Here is a 21,785-nt window from a genome sequence, read left to right as displayed (position 1 = left end):
GTGAACAATGCGGCAAACTAATTGTCCCTCTTTGCATCTCTCTGACAGCACTCTTTTCTTGCAGTCACTTCATTCACAGCTTCTAACCAGACTTTGCACAGTGTCCCTCTGGAGCCCTTATTCCCATTGCACAGAAGAATGCAAGACTCCAAAGTTTACAGTCTTACAGCAAATCATCATGACAGTCTGAGAAAAAACTCTTTGTTGTCTCCTGCTGGCAATATGCTAAAGTTCAGTTTATTCTTATCTTTTTATATTACTTTACTTTTCAAAATTTAATTAATACTAGAATAGATCTATCTGATTGAGGTAATGATCTGGAAGTCATTAACATTCTAAGCACTCATTTGAATTCCCCTCAAACACACAATCTGTTTTACTGTATGCATCACTTCCTGGTTTGATTAGTTTTGTATCACTACTCACAGCAAGACAAAAATTTCTCTACTCACTTCTCCAGCCCCATAGCCATGGTGTGACATCAGTATCACCCTCATTCTCTCCTGCTGTTTCCTATGTGCACTTTTTATTACAGTGGAGCCAAGACTGAAAAGCCACATGCAGAGTTAAGTCCCAAATGCTCCTTAATATCTACCAAATGCATGTAGACTGCTTTAGAAGAGAACAATGCACATTTTCACAGCTGCAGCTTTCATTTATCCTCCACAGCATTCAAGAGACATTTTTGCAATTTGTGTCAGGGCTTGTGAGAATCCAAATTAACAATAGAAATAGCTTTTGCTCAGAGAAGGAATACTAAAGAGATTCCTATGCAGCAAATCCTTTCAGATTACCTCTGTTCTGCATGTACTGATGCTATTGCAAAAAGCAACTTTCTTCAGCCAAGGTACACAGACATTTTCTTTTTCAATAGGGGTTTTTGAATCACTGAGGAACTGCCCAGCAAGCACTGATACAGCATACAAAAATGTCATGTAGTTAATTCTCATTGTTGGCTGCAACCCAAACAGTTGGCTAGGAGGAGCTTAATGTCATTAGGTGCTACTGTCCTCACGATCAGACAAAGAGGTACCTTTTCTCCTTCATGAGCAGCTTGGAAATGAAGTCTTTAGCTTCATCCGATAGCTGTTCAAATGCTTCTGCGTCAAAATCCCAGCTGCAGTTGACTACATAATTCATTGTTTCTGCATCAGTTTCTCCCAGGAATGGGGACAGGCCACTAAGCCTTAAAAAAAAAGAGAATGAGAGATTATATGCAAGATGTGTTTTTCCTTCTATGAATCCTCTGCTTCATAATTGTTGTTAGCTTATGGAGAAGAAAGACTCTCAGCTATGGGAGGGTTTCACTTCTCAGTCCCTGCCAAGATAAGCCAACAGTTTGGAGCAATAAAGTGTTGTGATGTTAGTGTTATTCTCTAGCAGTTCTCTCAGCTACATCAGGGAGCACTGTTAATAGATCCCCAAGGAAATTTTCAGTGGGGATCTAGGTACATACTTCAGTGCTTTCCCAGCTAGGAAAGCTAGGGGGACTCAAGACCTTTCCTAAACCAAGGCCCATCTCCATATTTGGCTTGAATTAAACAGAATTCTGAACAATAGCATACTTTTTTCAATTAGTGTCTAAGCCCAGATTTATTGCTTTCAGTCGTTTATTACTTCATTCAGTTGAGTTTTGGCTAACATACAAATTTAAATCAGAAATGTATCCAGTTCACAGAAAGCATCTGTGAAAGATTTAAGGATGCAAAGTCAGCTCATCAGAAGGCAAAGACTGGACAGAAAAGCTGTCCATGGTGCCATCCAGATATGAGAGAAAAGTTTTAGCCCTAGTTGTGACATGCAATTTTTTTTAGACCATGGCCTAACACCAACATTAATTCCTCTGTGCAGAAGCACACCAAATTGAAGCTACTGAAATGATCAGATTAAAAATTTGACAGTTAATTCAAGTCCTCAGAAACGCAAATCAGAATTGAACTTCTGACATTCTTTGGGCAACTCTTCTGAGTGAAAGAAGACCTGACTTATTTTACCTTGGTTTAGAGACTTTGCGTGCACAGTGAGGTGCCTTTGCGTTAAAGGCTGGGGTTTTTAACAGAATGAGTGAGGAGGAGTCACAGCCAGATGGGCTCAGTGGTTGCTGCATTCCTGCTCTGCAGGTGCCCTCCACTGGCGTGCTCTTGCTCACAGTGCTACTCACAACATATACGTGATGACGCCTACACTCCACATGTCCGTTGGGAAGGAAACAAAGTCATAGTTCACCACTTCAGGAGCCAAGAACTCCGGAGTTCCAAAATTAACCTTCAGTTTCTCACGAGGTTTGTACCTTCACCAGAGAGAGAGACGCATCAGTGCTGAGAGCAGGCTGGGGAACACAGCTCACATTTGTAAAAATCAAGGCCTGGCCTTCTGCCATGCAAGCGTGGCAGAGTGAGCACAGCAGACTCCCCAGACAATCAGGACAGCATCAAGGTCTTTAAATAATAAATTCGTGAATTTTGCTGTGACTGCAGGTGACTATACCGTCATCTATTCCTTCACCAGAGCAAAAGCAGAGGGAAGACCAAGGGCAATAAAACCAAAAAGACCTGCAAAGGCCTCCCCCGCAGAGTGATAGCAGCTTTACTCTGACAGGCTCTGCAGGATAGTTTGCAGCAGATGTTGTCCAACATAAACCAAATGAAGAAGCTTCCATTAAAACAGGTTTGGAGAGCATTTGCTTAGTGGGATGTACCCAGCTACAGCTCAGGGTAAAGTTCTGTGTAACAGATATGAGCACAATTTAACTGCTAAGGTGGGGCTGAAGATTATTTGGGCTTAGTAGCAAGTGATACCATATGGGGAGAAAATTATTCTGTTCTGTTGCTTAAAAGGGAAAGGTTACAAAACAGAACCAGTAATAATGGTCACTGATGGCAGCTGGAGTTACACCTGTATACAGTCAGAACCACTGCTTTTACATCTTTATTTCCTGGAAGATCTTGTTTTCAAAACTGCTTAGTAGACGTTTGCATCTTTACCCTCCCAATTAAAAAAAAAAAAAAAAAAAAGAAAACCAAACCAAACCAAGACATAAGAAACAAACAAGCAAACAAAAAACAACAACCCAAAATGCTAAACCAAACCACCCTCAAAGCACCCATTTCTGTTTTCCTTAAATACCTCTGAAAGAAAAAAGTCCTTGGGTACATAGATGCACACACATAAGTACATACATGCATGAATGTAACAGGTTTTGATTTCAGAAAAGCTCCAAAGGGTGGGTGTAGAAAAGGAATAGAAAAACTTTGTTCTTACTATTATACTACCAGGAGTCATTCCTTTTATATTCTAAGGGAATTGACTCATACTCTCACAGCTTTCCTTTAAACAAACTCCTGCAAGCAAAGTAAAAGAATGGAAAAAAGTCCCTATTTCTCTGAGGGTTGCCTGTTTCACAAGGGATGGCTCAAACATGCCTTTTATTTATTTATTTATTTTTCCTTCAACCAACTTATCTGCATAAAGAGTTTGGCAGATAATTTCCACAACTAGAACCTGCACAATAAAACTCAGCAGTCAAGAAGTCTCTGCGAGCCTTCAAGAAGTCCCTAGAGTAACAGCTCTACATGGGGAATCATTCTGAGATAATTAGAACAGCAGTATAGCTTTATCCAACATAAATGTTATTTGAAAAAGTAATAAGATAATTAACATAAACAGCAGAAAACTCATGCCTGCAGCAGCACACTGCTTAGCTCATTCACATAGCGAATTACTTTATAGCCACCAAAATGCAAACCACAGGCGCTGCCCCTCCCCCACACCCCCAAGAACTACAAAAAACATGTCTGAGGTTTGTGGATTTTGTTTTTTAAGATAAATTCATAAATGAACTCTCTTACCTCCTTGCTAATCCAAAATCAATAATTTTAATCTGGTTTCCTGTGTGATTTACACATAATATGTTTTCAGGCTACAAAAAGAGAAGAAGGTATTTTGAGTTAAATGTAGGACTGTTTGAGAGAGTGATCTAGCAAAAGAGTATAAAAATCTCAGAGATTTTAATGGTGTTTTTTAGTATAATACTTTGCCTTCTATTTCCATTATGGGAGAGAAGGATTTGACTGGCATACTGAGTTAGTGAAAGGTTTTGTTTTGGATCTCCCATAAAGAAGTTTAATTTCTGTTCCTGTGTAACAAAATTCCTATATTTCACCATAGGTGACAAATAGATTTTGTAATGGAAAGTTCCCCTGTGTAAAATGGTAGAGTCAGTCTGATGGTTGAGGCTTATCCACTGGATTTACTCCTTAAGTATAAAAGTAACTCCACAAAAAGCCACAAGAAGCATGTCAAATGCAACCTCTGGTTTGCCCACAAAGGCAAAAATTTGTTTTTCCAATGAGAACATTTTTCAAGGTGGGGATGGGGTAGATAAGGGTGTCCAAACTTATTAGAACTGACAGGACAACCAGGTCTAATATCATTTGTGTAAGGCACTGCATAAACAAGCAAAAAAAACAAAAAACAAACAAAAAAAAAAAACCAAACCAAAACAGTTGGTATTTGTGTTTAAAAGATGTTAGGGCCACTAGAAAAACACTGTCATTTTACTGTAGTTCAGTTCCAGGTAGTAAAAAGTACAAACAATAAGATGATGACTGAATGGGTATTTGAACACAGTTACAAGGGGGTAAGGGGATGTGGAAGGAAGAGTGCAGGCATTTCTAGTCAAAGAGCATTTAGGGTGTGTTTTTTTCATTGGTGACAAAAGGGCATTGTTTAATTCCACACAGAATGAAAAGCTTCTGATTTAAGAGAGGCAAAAGCAGAGTTCTGTTCATTTCACTATTCTAAGCAAGCTACTAAATAGATATTGAAAAAAAAAAAAATAATGCATCTCTAGAGCTCCATTCATTGTGGTTATTGAACTAAGTAAGTCTATTCCTTTATGACATAAGTCCATGAAATAAGAAACGATTCTTGTAATTAGAGGCTCTGTGGTGGTCCAAACCATAGCATCACTAAAGGGCGGAGAGCATGAAATACTGACCTTCAGATCTAGATGGAGAATATAATGCTGGTGTAAGTAGCGGACTCCTTCACAAATCTGTTTGGTAAATAGGATTGCATCCAACTCAGTTAGATTGTAGCTTTCATCTGTGATCCGGTCAAATAATTCACCACCATCAAGGCTAAAATTTTGACATAGAAAAGTGTTAAAAACCCTAGAATTCCCCATTTGCTCAATTTATTTCCAAGTTGGGAACTTGGGCTCTCTAATTTAGCAAGGGTCCTAATAAACACATCCAATACAAGGTATATCAGTAATTCTCAATAACTTCAAGAGGCTTATTTCCAAGTGTGAAATGAAATAGCAATCTAAATTTAAAAATTTGAAAAGTTGTCACTAACATTTGGGAAGGGATATATGTCAAACCCAAACCCACACAATCTGGTGATCTGATGGGGACGTGGAGAACCTACAGGAAATAAAGTATCTATTATTTGCTCATCTTATTAGTCTATATAAAATAAGTCTTCAATCTATAAAATTTACTCAATGAAACCTCAGACTGAAAGCTATTTTATATGAGCTGACAACTGAACTTAATTCTGCACAAAAATAAGAAAAAATTACATCAGACATAGCTCTGACAAGGTTCTGCAAGGTGCAAACTTCAGGTATTACTTTCAATATACTCATTTTAAATGCCTTATATTTGTATTTGCTATTTCACATTGTATTTTTTCCTTCATGTCATTCACAATTAGTTCTGTAGCAGAAATGTGGTTTTTAGGTTGTAAAACTTCTGGTTTATGTAAAGCCATATACCACTACACAGAAAAGACAGCAGGTATACATCATGAAATCTCCCTTTTGTGATTTTCATATTTGATATAGATCAAAATTCTTATTTAGCTTCAAATAGGGAGGCATTTTTATTAATCCTAAAATTATTCAAAGGTGGTAGACCATGCTTATAAATAATCACCTTCCTACCTTGTCCATGTCTTTTCTAATTCTACTTAAAACACTTCACTCCTTCTCTTGTCTGGGTCTCTCACCTTCACTCTCTCCTTAATATGAGATTTTATTTACCTACAAGACTTTTATGGAATTTGGTAGCTAGGGCCAATGTTGGGGCCTGTCAGATAAACTTAAATGAAAAATGAACCATAGTGAATTTCTGTTCATTAACTATCTTGTAATTAGGTTCATACTCTTGAAGGCAGCTTCCTTTATTATTTGCTTAAACTGTAATCTTGCCAAATACATAATTTTTAACCGGAAGAGACTATCTTTACAACATATTTTTTTTCCTACTGAAAGTGAAATCAACTCTCTCTCAAGCTGGGAAAATCACTCAACTCTTCTTCACACCTCAGAATTATCATCTTCCATTTTCCAAACATCCAACAATTCCTGAGATTATTTAAACTTACTATTCCATGATCAAAGTGATATTATTTTTGGCTTCAAAAGCATCATAAAGCTGGATGAGATTCACATGATTTAATTGGTTCATGACATTAATTTCGTTTTTTACTTCCTCCTGAAAAAAATAACAAATTACTAAAATATGAGCAAAATATGTCCTTTAAATTCCAATATATTCAAATACAATTATTTGTAAAACCCACCAACAGCTATACCACAGGTGTCACGTGGACAGAAGGTTCAATCACAAACACGGGGTATGACAAATGGTCATATAAAATCCAAGCCATTACTTACTAAGACAGATTTTACAGTATTTGATACTACCCAACGACAAGTCGCCTCTTACGGGCCAATTCGGGGAAGTGGCATTAAGGTGCCTGCAACAGGGCCAGGTTGGGAGTGTGCTCCATGGGCTTCACAGCAACATAGTTACCCTCTCTCTTGGTCCTTTCACTTTTATGATTTTGGCTGCCAGGTTGAGACCAGTCGATATTTCCGTGCACTTGTGAACTTGCCCAAAACGTCCCCTGTTGATACCAAGGAAAAGATGGGAAACTGGCTCAACGCAGCTCACTGCAAAAACTTCATACAACTATTCTTATCCTTGATTAAAAATAGAACAGTACAAAGTGAACAGAATCAGGTGGCCAGCAGCATGAATCTCCTCTTTCTCTCAGCTTATGAAGGATTAGTTTTATCTTTCCAGCCAGCTGTTCAATGCTTACGTTAAAATATTATGCCCCCTTCATATTACTACATTTCACTGCAGTATGATGACCTGACGATATTCTTTTTCAGTTCTGTAACTGTACCCACTTGCTGTCCTTCAGTGATGTGTTAGTGGGTATATTAACAAGGATATTTCTGTCCTGATCTCATAACTTTATAAATGTCTGTAAGATCAGTAACTGTAGCCACTCCACAGACTGCATTTCTTGCGTGTTGTAAATTCTCCCCCATGTCACCCAGATACGTTAATGCCCCTTGGGATGATTCCTGAACACCATCTTCTCTACTATTGCATCATATCACTTATACTTATTAAGCCATATTTGTACTTGGATCAATGTGCAAATCAAACCTTCTTGTCAGATAAGTAAGGATACAAGAATACAAAGGCTAAAGCAGCTGCAGACTTCCTATGAGTGTAAACTAAACATAAGGTCAAAATAATTATAACTTCTCCCTTCATTTTCTTTAATGTGCAGTTCAGCATGGAAAAAAGATTCTGAAGGCTGCCCGACCTAATGGGCTTTGCTGACTTCAAATGCTCTGAATATGTCTGCCTGAAGGGTACAGGTTTTTCTTGCGACACCAGCTGTGGCCAGGATTATTATAACAAATGCAGAAAAGTCATCCAAGATCACAGTCACGTGTCTGAAAATGGAACTGGGGCAGAAACCTGTCATCGAAGAGACATCCCCCCCATACACACCCACACCCAAACCAACAGAAGGTTGATACAAGCAACCCAGCAACTGTGAGAGCCCGAAAGGTCCCGAGGATGAATCTGCTCATTCTGGCTGCAGGGAACTTGTACATGCCTCCCCACACACCCTGGGGCTGTCTGAGAGATCACTCCAGCTCGTCAACTGACCGCCTTTCTCCAGGCCTTAGCTACCAACAGCAGAACGGCACTAGGGACAGGGATACTTACCCCCCCAGTACTTCGTGATGGCACACTGAGTAGCACGTTGTCACCTCTGTTTGCTTGACACTCACTATGCGGTGTTCAAAAGGAGCTGGAGGAGAAGGGCTGTCATCTAAAGAGGACACAAGCTGGTCACTGGGATGTTTCCGCACACACCACCGCACTCCGTTTCACCTCCCTCACGCCAGCGATGCCAATCCGCAGGACACGCGCGTCACCTTGTTGTGTTTGCTAAGTGTAATGGGAGGTCTCGACTGCCTTCTGTGCCCCTGGTATCCACAGCTCCACAAAACCATACTCTTGTGCTCCCCCCACCTCCAGCATCACTGCTGCTGAAGAGATGAACCCCGTTCCTCAGACAGGCGCTGCTGCCGCACCCCTCGGTGCCACTCAGCCACGGCTGGGAAAGCCAGAGCCAGGTCAGGACACCTACCCCTGTATGTGCGTTCTGGGACATACACATATTTATGCTGCTAGGAGAGAGTACTCCTGAAACAATGCCATCAAGTGTTCACACAGTAACCGAGAAGAGATCTATAGCCAGTAACACAGCAAAGACCACAGCAAGATACTCTTCCTGCAATGTTTTGCTGCTATCTGGATCTCTAGCCCATAGCTGGCTAAAGCATACCTGGTTTGCTTATTCTATCTTATGGAATAAATGCTTAATCTAAAGACAAAGGATTTTTTTTCAAAATTACGCATATTTCTCATCACACATATACTTTATTCAATTTTAAAGGAACCTCTTTTTTTTTTTTTCCTCAAAACACACTTTAAAAGGAAAATTACTACTGAAAGAATTTGTACAAATGTCAATTCACATGTTATTTACATAGTCACAGATATCGATGGCAAAATGCTCTTTAACTCTAAGACACTGGTAGTCTACTAAGCACTGCTCCAACTATTATTGTATACACAACACACAAGTAGCACAAAATCCTCAATGTAAAAGTTTCCAAGAGTAACTGTAAGCAACTTACCAATGATCATTTCATCCTGTGTGGGAAGCTCTTTGCAAGCTTCCAAGGACTTAGTCTTCTCTGATGCCATTCCTGTACACTGACGAGCAACATTTTCACTTCCCCCTGAAGATGCAGATTCAGATTTCCTCTCAGAGTTGGTATATGTCAGGGATTCTCCTGCTTTTGCTGTTTCTTGATGGATTTTTACTTCTAGCCCCACACCTTTCGTACGCTCCTTTGCACAGGTATTCTGTGAGGTTATGGGCTTGCATTTTAATTCTGATTTCTCATCAGCCTTTTCACCCAGTTTGGGCTTGCTCAGTAATGGCTGTTGCTTCTCTGTTTGAGGTGCAAGTTCATTCTGCTTATTGTCCCCTTTCACTTCTTGATTTGGCTCAGTGCTGATGGCTTTAGCACTCTGATGAAGTTTTAATTTGTCAGGCAGCTGTTTGACTCCTACTTCTGTTGGTGTGGAGGATGGGGATTTTACTTTGGGACTTTTACCTCTGTGATCATTTAAGTTTTCTTCCTTCATCATCTCAATCTTTTCTTTCATTTCAGTCATATGTACATTGACAGATATCCTGCAGAACAGAGTTGACATTTTATGCAGATGACTAGCCTTGCTTTTATAATTTTGTGTGGGAAGAAAAATGTATAAGCTTCCAAAACCAGAGATTTCTACAGTATTCAAGAAATCTAACTGTACCAATGCTCTTAGAAAATACTCACAACACTAAGGAAAGCACCAAAAAGCATGCTGATAATTTTTCTGTGTCCTCACCTGTGTATATGTCTGCCTTCTGCTGAACACAAAATGTCTCACACTGAAAAATCTTAATCCCACATTTGAAAGCTTACCCACTTTTTGCAACTATTACAGTTGATGTAACAAAATACCACTCATCTGAGCAGAGATGGGGTAGTGATTGCCTTCACAAATTAGAGGCCAATTATCTAAATGGCTGATTGCCCATACGGCTCTACAGATCCAGAGGTTTGCATCCATTCCAGTCCTCTTCCAGCTGGCTGACTTGCACACTCAAACATCTGTGTGTGTCTTCTGATGGGACAGCATTCTTTCCACAGGTTTCTGTTAAAAATGTAACTTTCATAAACTCTCCCTCTCCCACTCCATCAATACTATTTTCCTTGGCATTCCAGCTACTAGAAAAGTTTCATAATTTTTTTTTTTCCTCTTGTGTTGCCTGAAAAGAATATGGGTTAAACCCAATTCTCTATGCTCCTAAAATCCACCAAAGACATTTGTGTGATAATTTGAGTCAACTGTACTGCTCCAAGTGTCATGAGCACACAGTCTGATTTTAGCGAGGCTGAACTGAAACTTGTGAAACTGTAAAGTAGATTTTATACAACAGCAAGTAAAGAAAATTTCTGATGTCTAGGTGAGAATGTATCTCATTTTTGGAAAAGTTATTGTCTCTTTTGGTGGAGCAACCTTATTATGAAAGATGTTATAAAATAAAATGTTTCTGCTTTTGCATAACAAAAGTTTATCTTTTTCAGCACCTTTAACACCTTTGCATTGTGCTGTGAATCTAAACTGGACTGGAGTGAGCTATCAGAGCAGATGAACACAAGCTCTGAGCAAACACTTCCACTGCTATCTAGACAAGCCTGAACTCAGCAGGACTCTTGGGCATTTCTCCAAGCAAGGGAACACTATGTTCTTTTGACGCTTCTGCGTGGGCTTACAGACTTCATTAAAAGTTGCATTAATTTTAGAGAGACATTAACCACCCTCATGTGACTTTACACACAAAAGCATAATCCGGTACCCTTTGCAGGAAGGCTGCAGCTTCCCCTGGGGTTTACTCTAGGTTCTGCCTTCCAGTTATCTGTCCACCTCCCTCATCCCCAAAACCAAAGCCTTCAGGGCCCTGCCCAAACCAACCAGCTGCTTCAGAAGCTGTTGCCCTTCCCCAAGTTCACCGCCTGGCACATCATGGTCAACCAGCACCAACTTCCCATGGGCAACAGCAATTGTTCCTCCACTGCTTCACAAACACCTTGAGCCATCCTCAGAGCAGGGCACGGGCAGAGCCGCCAAGGCAGTGCTCCAGCTGCTGAAGCTGTGCCTACGGCCCACCAGCCTGAGCCTAACACCCACAGGGTGTCCCTTGGGTTTTAGTGTTATTACAGCCACCCGTTTGGAGGTAACAATGACTATAAACTGTACACAGAGTTGTTCTTGAATGTTTGAAAAGAGGCCACAGTAGTGAAAGCTTCTGCTTTCTCCTGCCACATCCTTACGCTCAGCCTCCTAGGAGAAAAATCTCCCCATGTGCTAGTCTTTACAATGACCCCTTTCCCTCATGAAGGCTATGTGCGAACATAAGGACAACTTTCATTAATCCCAGTAGACACTTAACCATTGCACAGGAAGATTTAAGGGTCCACTCTATATATACAAATACAGCTACAAATGAAAAATTTTCAAGTTAAAGTACATATACAGAAGAGTAATGTCATGTTCTTGTTTGGGCTTCAGACACTGATTTGTACACATGAAAAATGGAGAAATTCCACACACAAAGTAACATACGTATCTATACCTCTGTGTGTGTGTGTATGTATGTGTGAGTGTGTCTATCATGCATAGATACACTCATACACATATACGAACAACTTCATATCCACCAGCCCAGACAGAGAAGACATGGCAGTTAAAAACTGCCACAGAATTTCAATTTGGTGGGGTTTGGTTGGTAGGCTGTTTTTGGTTGTGTGGAATTTTTTTTTTAATTTAAGTAAATGGAATTAAAATAAAATCATAATTCAAAAGGAAATGGATTATTAAAGGCATATTACAAAACACCTATATGAGGAAAGTATTAGGCTAATAGAGATTAATAAATGAACAATCTGGTCATATCTTTAGGTGACTGAGGCATTAAAAAAACTCACAAAACCACTGAGGACAGCAATCAAAACAAGCTGTTTGGTTTGGTCATATACTAGTAAACAACTCAAATTCCTCTTCCCCCCCACCCCCCAGTTACAGAAACAGAGTTGGAAAGGAGTGGTTTATAAATGTCCAACTACTTGAGCTATACTAGGGCGGTCACCTTTCTATCTCTAATACAGAGAATCCCCGACATATAAAAACTCTCCCATACATCTAGCCCTCTGCCTCCTTGGCTTCACAGAAATTCACAGGGCACCTGATGTATTGAGTTTTTTGCCTTAACCATTGGTAAGGTCTCACCACTCCTATCCTAGCATGGCTGGTTTTCCCTTGGATCATGTCTCAGCAGGAGCTGCCTCCTTTAATGACCTGGCTTTTCTGGCTTTTCTTTTTTTCCTGCTAACACATGAAACTGTTTCAGATCACACAGAAAGCTACCAACAAAGCCATTACCTGGTATGTGTCACCTCACACCCTGAGTCAGATACAGCTCGGGTTGCGGAGGGCACAGCTTCCCGAGATGCCTCACTCAACAATGGAGGTTTGTTTTCATTCTTTCTGAGTTTCTGATGAACAAGCTGCCTGTGGCACTCATCTAGGCGTGGAGTTCTGTCCATATCGTGTGCTTTAGCAGGAACATTTCGGTTGCCCGCATGATCTTGATTTACGAAGGGAAGACCATTGTGTTGATTCAAAGCTTTGACACCAACGTCCTTTTGCTGTTGACAGCTCTTAGAGCTCTGTGTTTTACCAGCACCTTCTACTACTTGCTGCTGCGCTGTTCTCTCTTTAACTTTGGGTTTGGCATCAGCTTTGTGGGCTACAGCACTAGAAGCATTCACTTTCTCACATGCTCCCTTGTTTTCATCCAACTTTTTCCCACTTTTTGTCTCTGAATAAAAAAAAAGCCATTAACAAACTATCCTTGACAGAAGTGACAGCAAAACAGAGAGGGAATAAAGCAACCCACCATTCAAAATAACCTATGCAGTTATGTACATCTGAAAAGGTAGCAAGAGACCCCCCAAAGGTTTAAAATCCTTACACCAGAAGGCTTGAGATCACCATTATTAATGCTCATGACTTAATCAGAGGTTTAACTGCTCTGCTGGCTTTCCAGCAGTGTTACAGTATTGAACTTGGATTTACATAAAGGAAACAAAAAAACCCTGCAAGGCTCAAGATCACTGCATCTAAAATCTGAAATTACTTTGCAGGGAAATATAACCAGTCATTCAGGCACTGCAGATCCATTCAGGAGCCTCCTGAACACAATATACCCTCTATCTGATCAGAGGGGCAGAGACGTGCTGAGCAGGACTCTGAGGGATGCTGGGGCATGAGACAGTGCCTCTTGTTTTTTTCCACAAAAGGACAAGAAGGTTCTTCAGCACCTTCTCATGACAATGGTTCTGAATATTAACAGTAGAAATTTCTAGGGTAACTTCTTTCAGGATTCATCATGCACAGGTTGCTGGCAATCAAGGTTAGTCCACAACCCTGTGTAGCTTTGGAGTCAGATTCGTGACCGTCTGCTTTATTTTTGTCACTTCCTAAATGATGAAGCTAAAAGGGGGATTGCCCATAATCTGACCATTTGTGAAGACAACAGCATGACAGGGCCTGTTCAACATCACATTTATCCCTATTGCAACTCCACAGGCATTAATAATGGATGCAACAGGGCAATGCCCTGACAGATGCATCCTAAATAGGAATCTAGCCCTGACATGGCAATGAAACTTGTTGATCAAAAAAAGATATTCTCTATTTCAACACATCCCTTTTTCAGAGAGTGGAAGGGGGGAGGGCTGGTTCAGATGTGTTAAGGGAAAATAAGTTATTACATTTGCTATGTGACACTGTCACTACCTTCGTGGTATCTCTGAACTAGTATTGCTTTCTTAATTCAGCTCACTGTAATTCCAAAGCAAAAAAACTGTGCAGCCAAACAAAGGTGTTGCTTTGAGCTTCTTGATCTTCTAGCATTTTGTGGGGTTTGAGCTGGGGAACAGATCATATTGCAGAGGAGGTGAGAACAACTCTATTTTCCCAGTATTGGTGGACAAAGTTACTCAGTTATATTTGAGTAATTCAGGTAGTGGGAAATAGCAGGCTATAAATTTCCAGTTTGTCTGCTGCACATTCTAGAGTCAAAGCCTGTAGCATGCCTAGAGTGATACATACCTTCCAGAGGCTTCTTGCTTTCAGTTTGGGTTCCTCTGTTACTAAGCACATGCTTAGGTTTTGCACCACTCTCCTCTGGCTTATCTTTGGCCTATAGATGACAGGGGAACACAAAAATAAGTTATGGCCAAGAGTTTTTATTTCCCACTAGGTCCCTCTGACTATGTAGGTATTCAGATTCTGTAAAATGGACACTAACACGTCTGTTGTTCAGAAATTTTAGTTACTGTTCTGTTCACTCCCTTCCTCTAATCTCTCCCTGCTTTTGCAGACAGGCATACTTCTAAAACAAGATGGCACCGAGTAACATTAGTTCACTGCTTTCCAAAATTTTGACTGTCAGATATTTTGCCTCCTGTCTTCTTTACTCATATTGATTAAAAACAATGACATGTGAAACATAAGAAATTTTAAACAGATTATACTGGATTTCTGTTGCTGTTTTGTTGATGACTGAAAGATTAGCAATGTCTCTGAAGATATTGTTAATATATTTGTCTCAAGGCATTTAAAGATTCATGATCTGAGCTATGATAGAGGTGATACCAAACAAGAGCCTCCAGCTTTATGGTAACTCTTGTGTACGTACTTGACAATACACGTCACCTTTGGCATGGTTAAACACAGACTTACAGTCTTTTAGAAGCAGATTTTTAAGCAAATTTCTTCCTCCAATTAAGAAAGCACAGAGGCGGGATATTTTGTAATAGCACCACTAACTCCTTCACACAAATATATTAAAATCAAATTAAAACTAAGTAACTAGTATTTAGCAAAAAGCATTACACAAAAGTAGGAAAAGGCATAACATATTTCTTTGTTGGCATATAGTTAAAACCTAGTGATGAGCAGTCTCCTATCCTTATTTGTACAAGCAAATAAGCAACCTTTAAAATATTTCTGCAGATAACAAGATTGCTGCAAATCAGCCTCTTCATCTGTTAGAAAAGTAGTTAAGGATTTAATGCTCCAACCATATAGATTCCACAGCAGTACCCTCTCACCTCCCCCTCCCCAAAAACCAAAACACTCAAAAAGTAAAAGTAGTAAAAAATCATTACCATTTTAATTACAGCTCTAAGCAAACCAGCAACAATGACCAGGGGGAACATTATTCTTGCAAAATCCTACTGCAAGGAAAGCCTTGGATAAGCCGATGAGTTTTCCCGTCTGTCTGGTTTTTAAGTAAGAAGTTAGAGGTTTGGCTTCTATGAAGCTCAATTTCTCATCTTTTATCAATTTGACTCCGACCTCGCAAAACTTCCATAAGCATTTCCGTGGCATCCCTGGAATGCTGTCATACCATCAACAAACAGCTTCACCCAGAAATGAAAACATGACCTCCCCACTCCTTTCACCATACCGAGTAACCTTGCACTAAGCCAGCCCCGCGATAAGCAGCACACTGTTACAAAACAGCAAAGGTTGAAAACAAGCAGGTAGAAAATTCTTTTTGCGTGCAACCCCCGTGCAATTGTGGAGCAATTTGGACATGTCTATACTGCTATCACAAAACAGGCTGCAAAATCTAGATCAAAGTTAGCACATGGCTCAGCGCAAGCCAATTTGTTTTTAAATTCACCTGTGCTTTGCTCCACGTTACCCCAGCTAGGTCACATATATACACTACCTTGCTAATTCAAACCTAGTTCAAATATCACTCAGCAGCCTGTGATCAAAGTACAGACATATCCTAAGGTCTTACAACTGACCTTATGCTCCAATTTCAAAAACTGTTCATGACCAGAATCAAAGGAGAACAATGATGGTCATATTGCAATAGGGGAGTTAGCCATAAAACCCTCCACTTGCCCAATACACACTGCCTGCTCCACAACACAGGCAGTGGTTAGAGCCTGGGGTGCAGACCTCCACCCCATCCTAGCCCATCAGGTCACCAACAGCAAATCATTTCACCTCTCAGTTTCTATCTCCCTATCCATAGAACCTGAAGTTCTGACCTCCTTCAATCTCCTCTTTTGCAAACCCTGATGAGGAGGCAGTGCATAGTAGCTACTTGACAACTAATTCCAACAGTACGCTAGAATTCCATGTGAAACATTCCTCCAGCATCCCTCACAACACCTCCCTTTATTTACCACCTCCCTTACTGCTCTTTTCACTTAAACACTGACAATCTGGAAACAAAACTATTTTATCATCTTTATACTCATCTTCACCTGGCCACTGACATACTGTGCACAATGAGTGAACAATGTCGCTGGAGTTGATAAAGTCACAGTTTCAGCACAAAGATGTAGCTAAAGACAACTTAGATATCTAAGAACACATACATCTGCTCAGTAACATGACCATGAGTCAGCACAGGTTTCAGTAACTGGCATTGTGTTCAGATTTCATGACCAGTCAAGAAAATAGACGCTTCTTCCAACAAAAAAAATGCTTTTAGCATGTTACTCATACTTTTCACTGGGACCTCAATTCAGTCACTAATTTGAATGACATTGCTGATCCTCAAAAGCACTGGTAGAAGCTGAATTTTCCTTTACAGTACCAATCTATTCCTCATATTTGTTACAGAATTGCCTGGCACACTCTGGGAACCTCAGAGATAAGACTGCCATCAAGGCATGTTTTGAGCCTTGGTCTCTCTCAAGAGCCTTGCAATTCAAAGGTCACGGCAATAACCTGTAACAGCTAAACTGAAAGGAAAACCTGAATTATGCATTATGCAGGAAATGGGCAGGAGAGCCTAAAGCCCTGCTACGTCATAAAGAAAAATACAAAGAATAGTAAAACAAAACCAACCTCAACAAGGATTTCCAGCAGACTCCCCTTCTTCCAGGGCACAATGCCTTTGAGAATAAAATCCACTACTTTAGAATTTTTTAATATTTCTCCCACAAATGTAATAACTTTATCCAGTGTATCAACCCTTTTCTCTATCTTTGCCAGCCTCTCCTTATTCTTCAAGGCATCTAGCTGGGCAGCCTTCACCAATTTCAACACTTCTGAGCATATGCTCTGGATATCAGCCTGGTGGGTATTGTCCAATACCTTCAGGCCTTTTTTCATTGCATCTGTCTCATCAGGAGCTGCTCGGGATACTGTTAGCTTGTTAATGTCTTTTTCTACATCATCAATGCCTTTGTTAATTCTCTGCAGTTTGCCTGTCAGATCTTCTTGGAAATGCAACAGTTTGTCCATCTTTTCATTCAAGAGATTCAGCTTTTTGTCCATCATACTTAAATTGTTCGCTTTTGTAGGCTGTAACTTAGTCAGGGCATTTCCCTCTGCAAGGTCCAAGCTACCCGCAGACATTCTGTCCAGACAGCAAGATGTCAAATAGATTAGGTTGGCTTTTCATTAATCATAAATTAGTAAATGAGGGTCTGAAAGTTCATCTTCTTCAGCTATTCCTATACTAGACAACCTCACTTATTGGAGTCGCTAGAGCATATCATGAGATAGCTACTGAACAAAAGATTTATTTCTGTGTTATCTATTTCTTACTGTGTGCTTTCAATGATGGAGGTAGCTTGGCACCAGACTATATTTTCTTGGGCCTCCTTGACGTCACAAAACCATTTAAAATTCTTTCTTGAGTGGCTGTTGATAGTCAAGCATCTCAAAAATTGCCAATGCCTGAGCAAACCTCTGGAGTGAAGAGGATTGTTTTTATGACCAGTTTTAGTTCTGTGATAATGAAAAGAACTTGCTAGAGCATTTCTCTTCATTAAATAGGAATAATATAAAAGTAAATTTGATGGTCTTGTGCTAAGGCTTGGAAGAATTCAGCTTTAACACAGATGCAGAACACCCAACACAGACACAGGACATGCTCTCTAGGTTGGCTGGCACTTGAATTCAAAAATAGAGTACAATGACAAGGATCTGAAATACGTATCTAGCACCAGCATGTCTTTGTCAACTGAAACTTCTAAAATTAAATCTTTCTCCCAGGCTATGAATGTGAACGGAGTAAAAAAAAAAAAAAATCTTTGTGAAGGTACAGCAGAATTAGTCCAACTATTAGCAACAAAATTAATAAATCATAAACTTTATTTAAAGGATTTGTTACTGACTTGGTTTCACTTCTGAACCACAGTGTGTCTACTGCAAAAATTACAGTCACTAGAGAACAGAAAGGTAGTCACTTTATACTTGCACAGCCCCTACTGCCACAGTTCTGAACACTTTAGAAACCTTAATGAATGGATCCTTACAATACAACACAGAGTGAAAGTCAGTCCTCTTCCACAGAGAAGGAACTGTGGTATCAAGAGATGAAGCAGCTTGTCCCAGGCCATACATGACATTGTGCCCAATGACTGTGTCTAGTTCTCCCAGGTTCCTTTTCACTGCTGTATGTATGTAGAGCAGGGGTGAAAGCAGTAGGGAAATCCTACTGTCACAGGAGTCTTGGTGCGAAAGAACAATGGAACCACAAAGCCATGGGCTTTGGGATACTGAACATCCCTTTGTCTCCAATCCCTTCTTCTTTTTTTGGAAGGGGCACATAGGAAGAAAGTATAATTCTGAAAGTGAATTTGCTGTATGAGATAGGACAGTCTAGAAATTAATATCCCTCCTCGACACACCACAGAGTAGCAGCTGCATTAAAATTACTTATCATTTTTGTAAGACAAGGTTTTTCACCTATATAATTAAAAAAAAAAAAGTTACATCTACCAAGGCTACCAAATAATTATAGCCAACCTGGTGATTCTGTGACATTTAGAGGCCAATAACTGGCTTTACAAAAGATACTAAAAGCTGTAAGACTTGGAATGTTCATCATCTTCAAGGAAGAATTTAAATACCAAGAATGACTTCAGAAGAAAACTTGACTTGTGAAAGCTGATGAGAGTTGGCATTTTATGCCATGTCACTACTCCTGATCAAAAAGTATTTTATAGTCACTAGTATTTTCACAATGGTCTGGGATATTATGTCATAAGTTTTATGAAATCCCATATAATCTTATTTCTATAATCAAGCATACAATGCAGTAAAATATACATCTCTATCTTGAAAATATAGGACACTGGCAATAAAAGCTTTGCAACTCTACTACTGCATTTAAAGAACCAGAGTTTTCAGCCAAATGCCTTTAAGTAATTAATTCTTTCAAGCCTATAAACATGGCTGGTGACAATCAAACAGCCAACATTTTTACCAAATCAAGATTACCAGCTGAAAGTTTTCCTACTAGGGACATAAAGAAATAGGTAGAGTCATTAGATTGTTATATTTAAAGTCAGACAACTTGCAGCAAATATTTCAATAAGGAAACCTAGCCACAGAAAGTCATCCACCGTTGCATACTTAGAACTTAAGTCGCCACCACCAGTGTGCTATTACAGGCACAGCATGCACGGTCGTGAAACAATGCAAGTACAAAAGTGCACAGCTGGCCTCTCTGTGTGTTTGTGGACAAACAAGAGTCTTTCAAAATCTCGAACCACCTTCTTACTTACTTAACAATTGAGAGCAAAAAGTATTAATGATGCCTCACTGTTAGTATTCCTATAACTACGATTATTTAATCCTCCTCACACATTATGAACTCCAACGGTAAATGTTGTGTAAAACAAAAAAAAGGGGACTTAAAAAAAATTAAATCTCTGAATTTATATTAGTTTACACAAGCAGACTCAACTGACTGCAACTCAAGGGGTACAAATCATCTCTTCTTCCTCTGTATTCAGCCACACACACTGTGTATTCTGTATTACACTAGCAGGCAATTTTTGTTCAGAACATTGATTTAGAGCCCAGTGTTCGCATCTGACTTGAGCAGACTGAAGAGAGCATTCAGTTCCATTGACAGTCTCAAGCCTGTCAATACTTATCAAAAAAATAAGAGAAAAATCCTAAATTGCCTGACTCCATATTACAGACCATAGTATACCAATCCTTAGACATCACAAAAAGTACAGTTATTGTAACAAAAGCAATAGCCTATTAAACTTATTTTTTCTTTGTGAGAAGCTATTGCTTATAATGACATTTCGCATTTATATACTGCAATACATGCTGCTTCATCTTCAATACTCTGCAAACCACATCTGAAGAACTTAAGCTGTTGTATGAGCAATGAATACCAGTGAATCTTGCAGGGCCCCTGTAAATTGCAGAGCTATGATCAGTCACCCTGTGTTGTCATTGACAAAACAAACTGGTGATCCACAAGACTCCATCACTTGAATAAAATTTCTGATACTTGGTCTCCTCGGGATTTCTGCTTGTTTCTTCCAGGTAACAAAAAATAGCACTGTGATCTGGAGCATGTAGGCAACCATCTCCATTTCCTTACGAGCTGAACTGAAATTAACTTCTTGGATACCTTTAAAATACCTCCAAGGTATCAAGTATCTCAGGAATGTCAGAGAAAAGGAACACAAATGTTGAAGAACCAGAACTACAAGTGACCTTGAACCAATGATGCCAGAGACACTTGTATTCTCAAGAGGAAAATGAGAGTTTATTCCTCTTTGGCTTCAACCCCACGCATACTCTTCCAGTTGTGAAAGACAGATGTCAGAAAACAAGAGAAAAATTCACATTCAACACAAAGAATCTACGATATAGCTGTTCAGTTATGATCCCTCCTTGTTAGCTCTGACCCAAAGGAAGGAAAAAACACAAAGGAGTGAATAGAGAAGTTTAAAAACAAACAAACAAAAAAAAAAAACAACACCACAAAGCAAAACCAAACCCCAACTTAAAAAATCTACAGCAAATACTAAAGTGACAGCAGAGGCTTATATACCAAACAACAAATGTCACAGAGGTTAAAACCAGCTGCTCAAACAGATCATCTCATTAGATTATTGCATTGCTTCCAACAACACAGTAAAATTGGAGATGGCTGAAAATATGTAAATGAAGAAATAACATTTTATATGGCCTAAACAAAACCAAAGCTTAATAGACAACTTGTGGGTTTTGGAAGAAGTTTGCAGTGGATGCAGTGCAGAGTTCTAAGGAGAATTCAATGTAGTAAAACAACGGAAGCTTACAAAAAGAAAGAAAACATACAGCAGGTAAGTTTAAAACAACCTCATTACATCTGCTAAGCACTACTCAGGCAAAAAACACTAATACACATCTTCTACATATTTAGAAACCAGTTGTCGACTTTTTCCAGTTACATTGACAGTCTACTTCATCTACATCTAGTTGCTCCAGCTCATTAACATACATTTCTTAAGTTTTTCCCCCAGCAAATGAAAGGGTAACTAAACTTTATGGTACCTAAACTTTTGAAAAATTAGGCCCTATATCAGTGAGTAATTTCTTATGACCAGCATGTTTCCTAAACACATGAAAGGTAATAAATCATGTCCACAGAGTAATGGTGCAGCAACAGAACAATTCTAATGGCAAGTACCGAGATGGGTATTGGCTCTAATTTAGAGGAAAAACTTACAAGGGCAAGATATCCCATACAGTCTAGATAAGTCTACCTGGTCCAATAGTTGGGTTTCCTGCTGAGAATGGATCACACCAGATATTGGCCCACATCTGCTTTAGAAGGCCAAGAATCCAACACTTAACACACTCACGTTGGCTGTTGCCTGAAATCCACCTGCACAATAGAAGGGTCTATAAAGCACTGTCATTCTCACCAAGTGACCCTGGCATGATACATTTCAATATTGCCTAGCTCACAACAGTACAACATTACCGTAG

General features: G+C 39.6%; 1 protein-coding gene across 5 annotated transcripts in view; it reads right to left on the bottom strand.

Annotated features, from left to right (window-relative positions):
- MYLK3 (myosin light chain kinase 3) overlaps positions 1–21,785 on the bottom strand; it is a 47,004-nt gene that overhangs the window by 3,790 nt on the left and 21,429 nt on the right. For all 5 annotated transcript variants that reach the window (XM_032998070.2, XM_042797493.1, XM_032998062.2 and 2 more), the window contains 10 exons: positions 14,127–14,217; positions 12,393–12,831; positions 9,029–9,594; positions 8,049–8,154; positions 6,825–6,918; positions 6,394–6,503; positions 5,000–5,141; positions 3,849–3,919; positions 2,162–2,290; positions 1,034–1,186 (listed from right to left, as the gene is read on the bottom strand). In XM_032998070.2, the coding sequence (XP_032853961.2) occupies positions 1,034–1,186; positions 2,162–2,290; positions 3,849–3,919; positions 5,000–5,141; positions 6,394–6,503; positions 6,825–6,918; positions 8,049–8,154; positions 9,029–9,594; positions 12,393–12,831; positions 14,127–14,217 (1,901 nt within the window). The remainder of the gene's footprint in view (positions 1–1,033; positions 1,187–2,161; positions 2,291–3,848; positions 3,920–4,999; positions 5,142–6,393; positions 6,504–6,824; positions 6,919–8,048; positions 8,155–9,028; positions 9,595–12,392; positions 12,832–14,126; positions 14,218–21,785) is intronic.

The sequence above is a fragment of the Tyto alba genome, unplaced genomic scaffold (assembly GCF_018691265.1).
Source record: "Tyto alba isolate M040663 unplaced genomic scaffold, T.alba_DEE_v4.0 Super-Scaffold_26, whole genome shotgun sequence".
Taxonomy (NCBI): domain Eukaryota; kingdom Metazoa; phylum Chordata; class Aves; order Strigiformes; family Tytonidae; genus Tyto; species Tyto alba.
The sequence above is the reverse complement of the archived record's forward strand: the minus strand, read 5'-3'. Positions and strand labels throughout refer to the sequence as shown.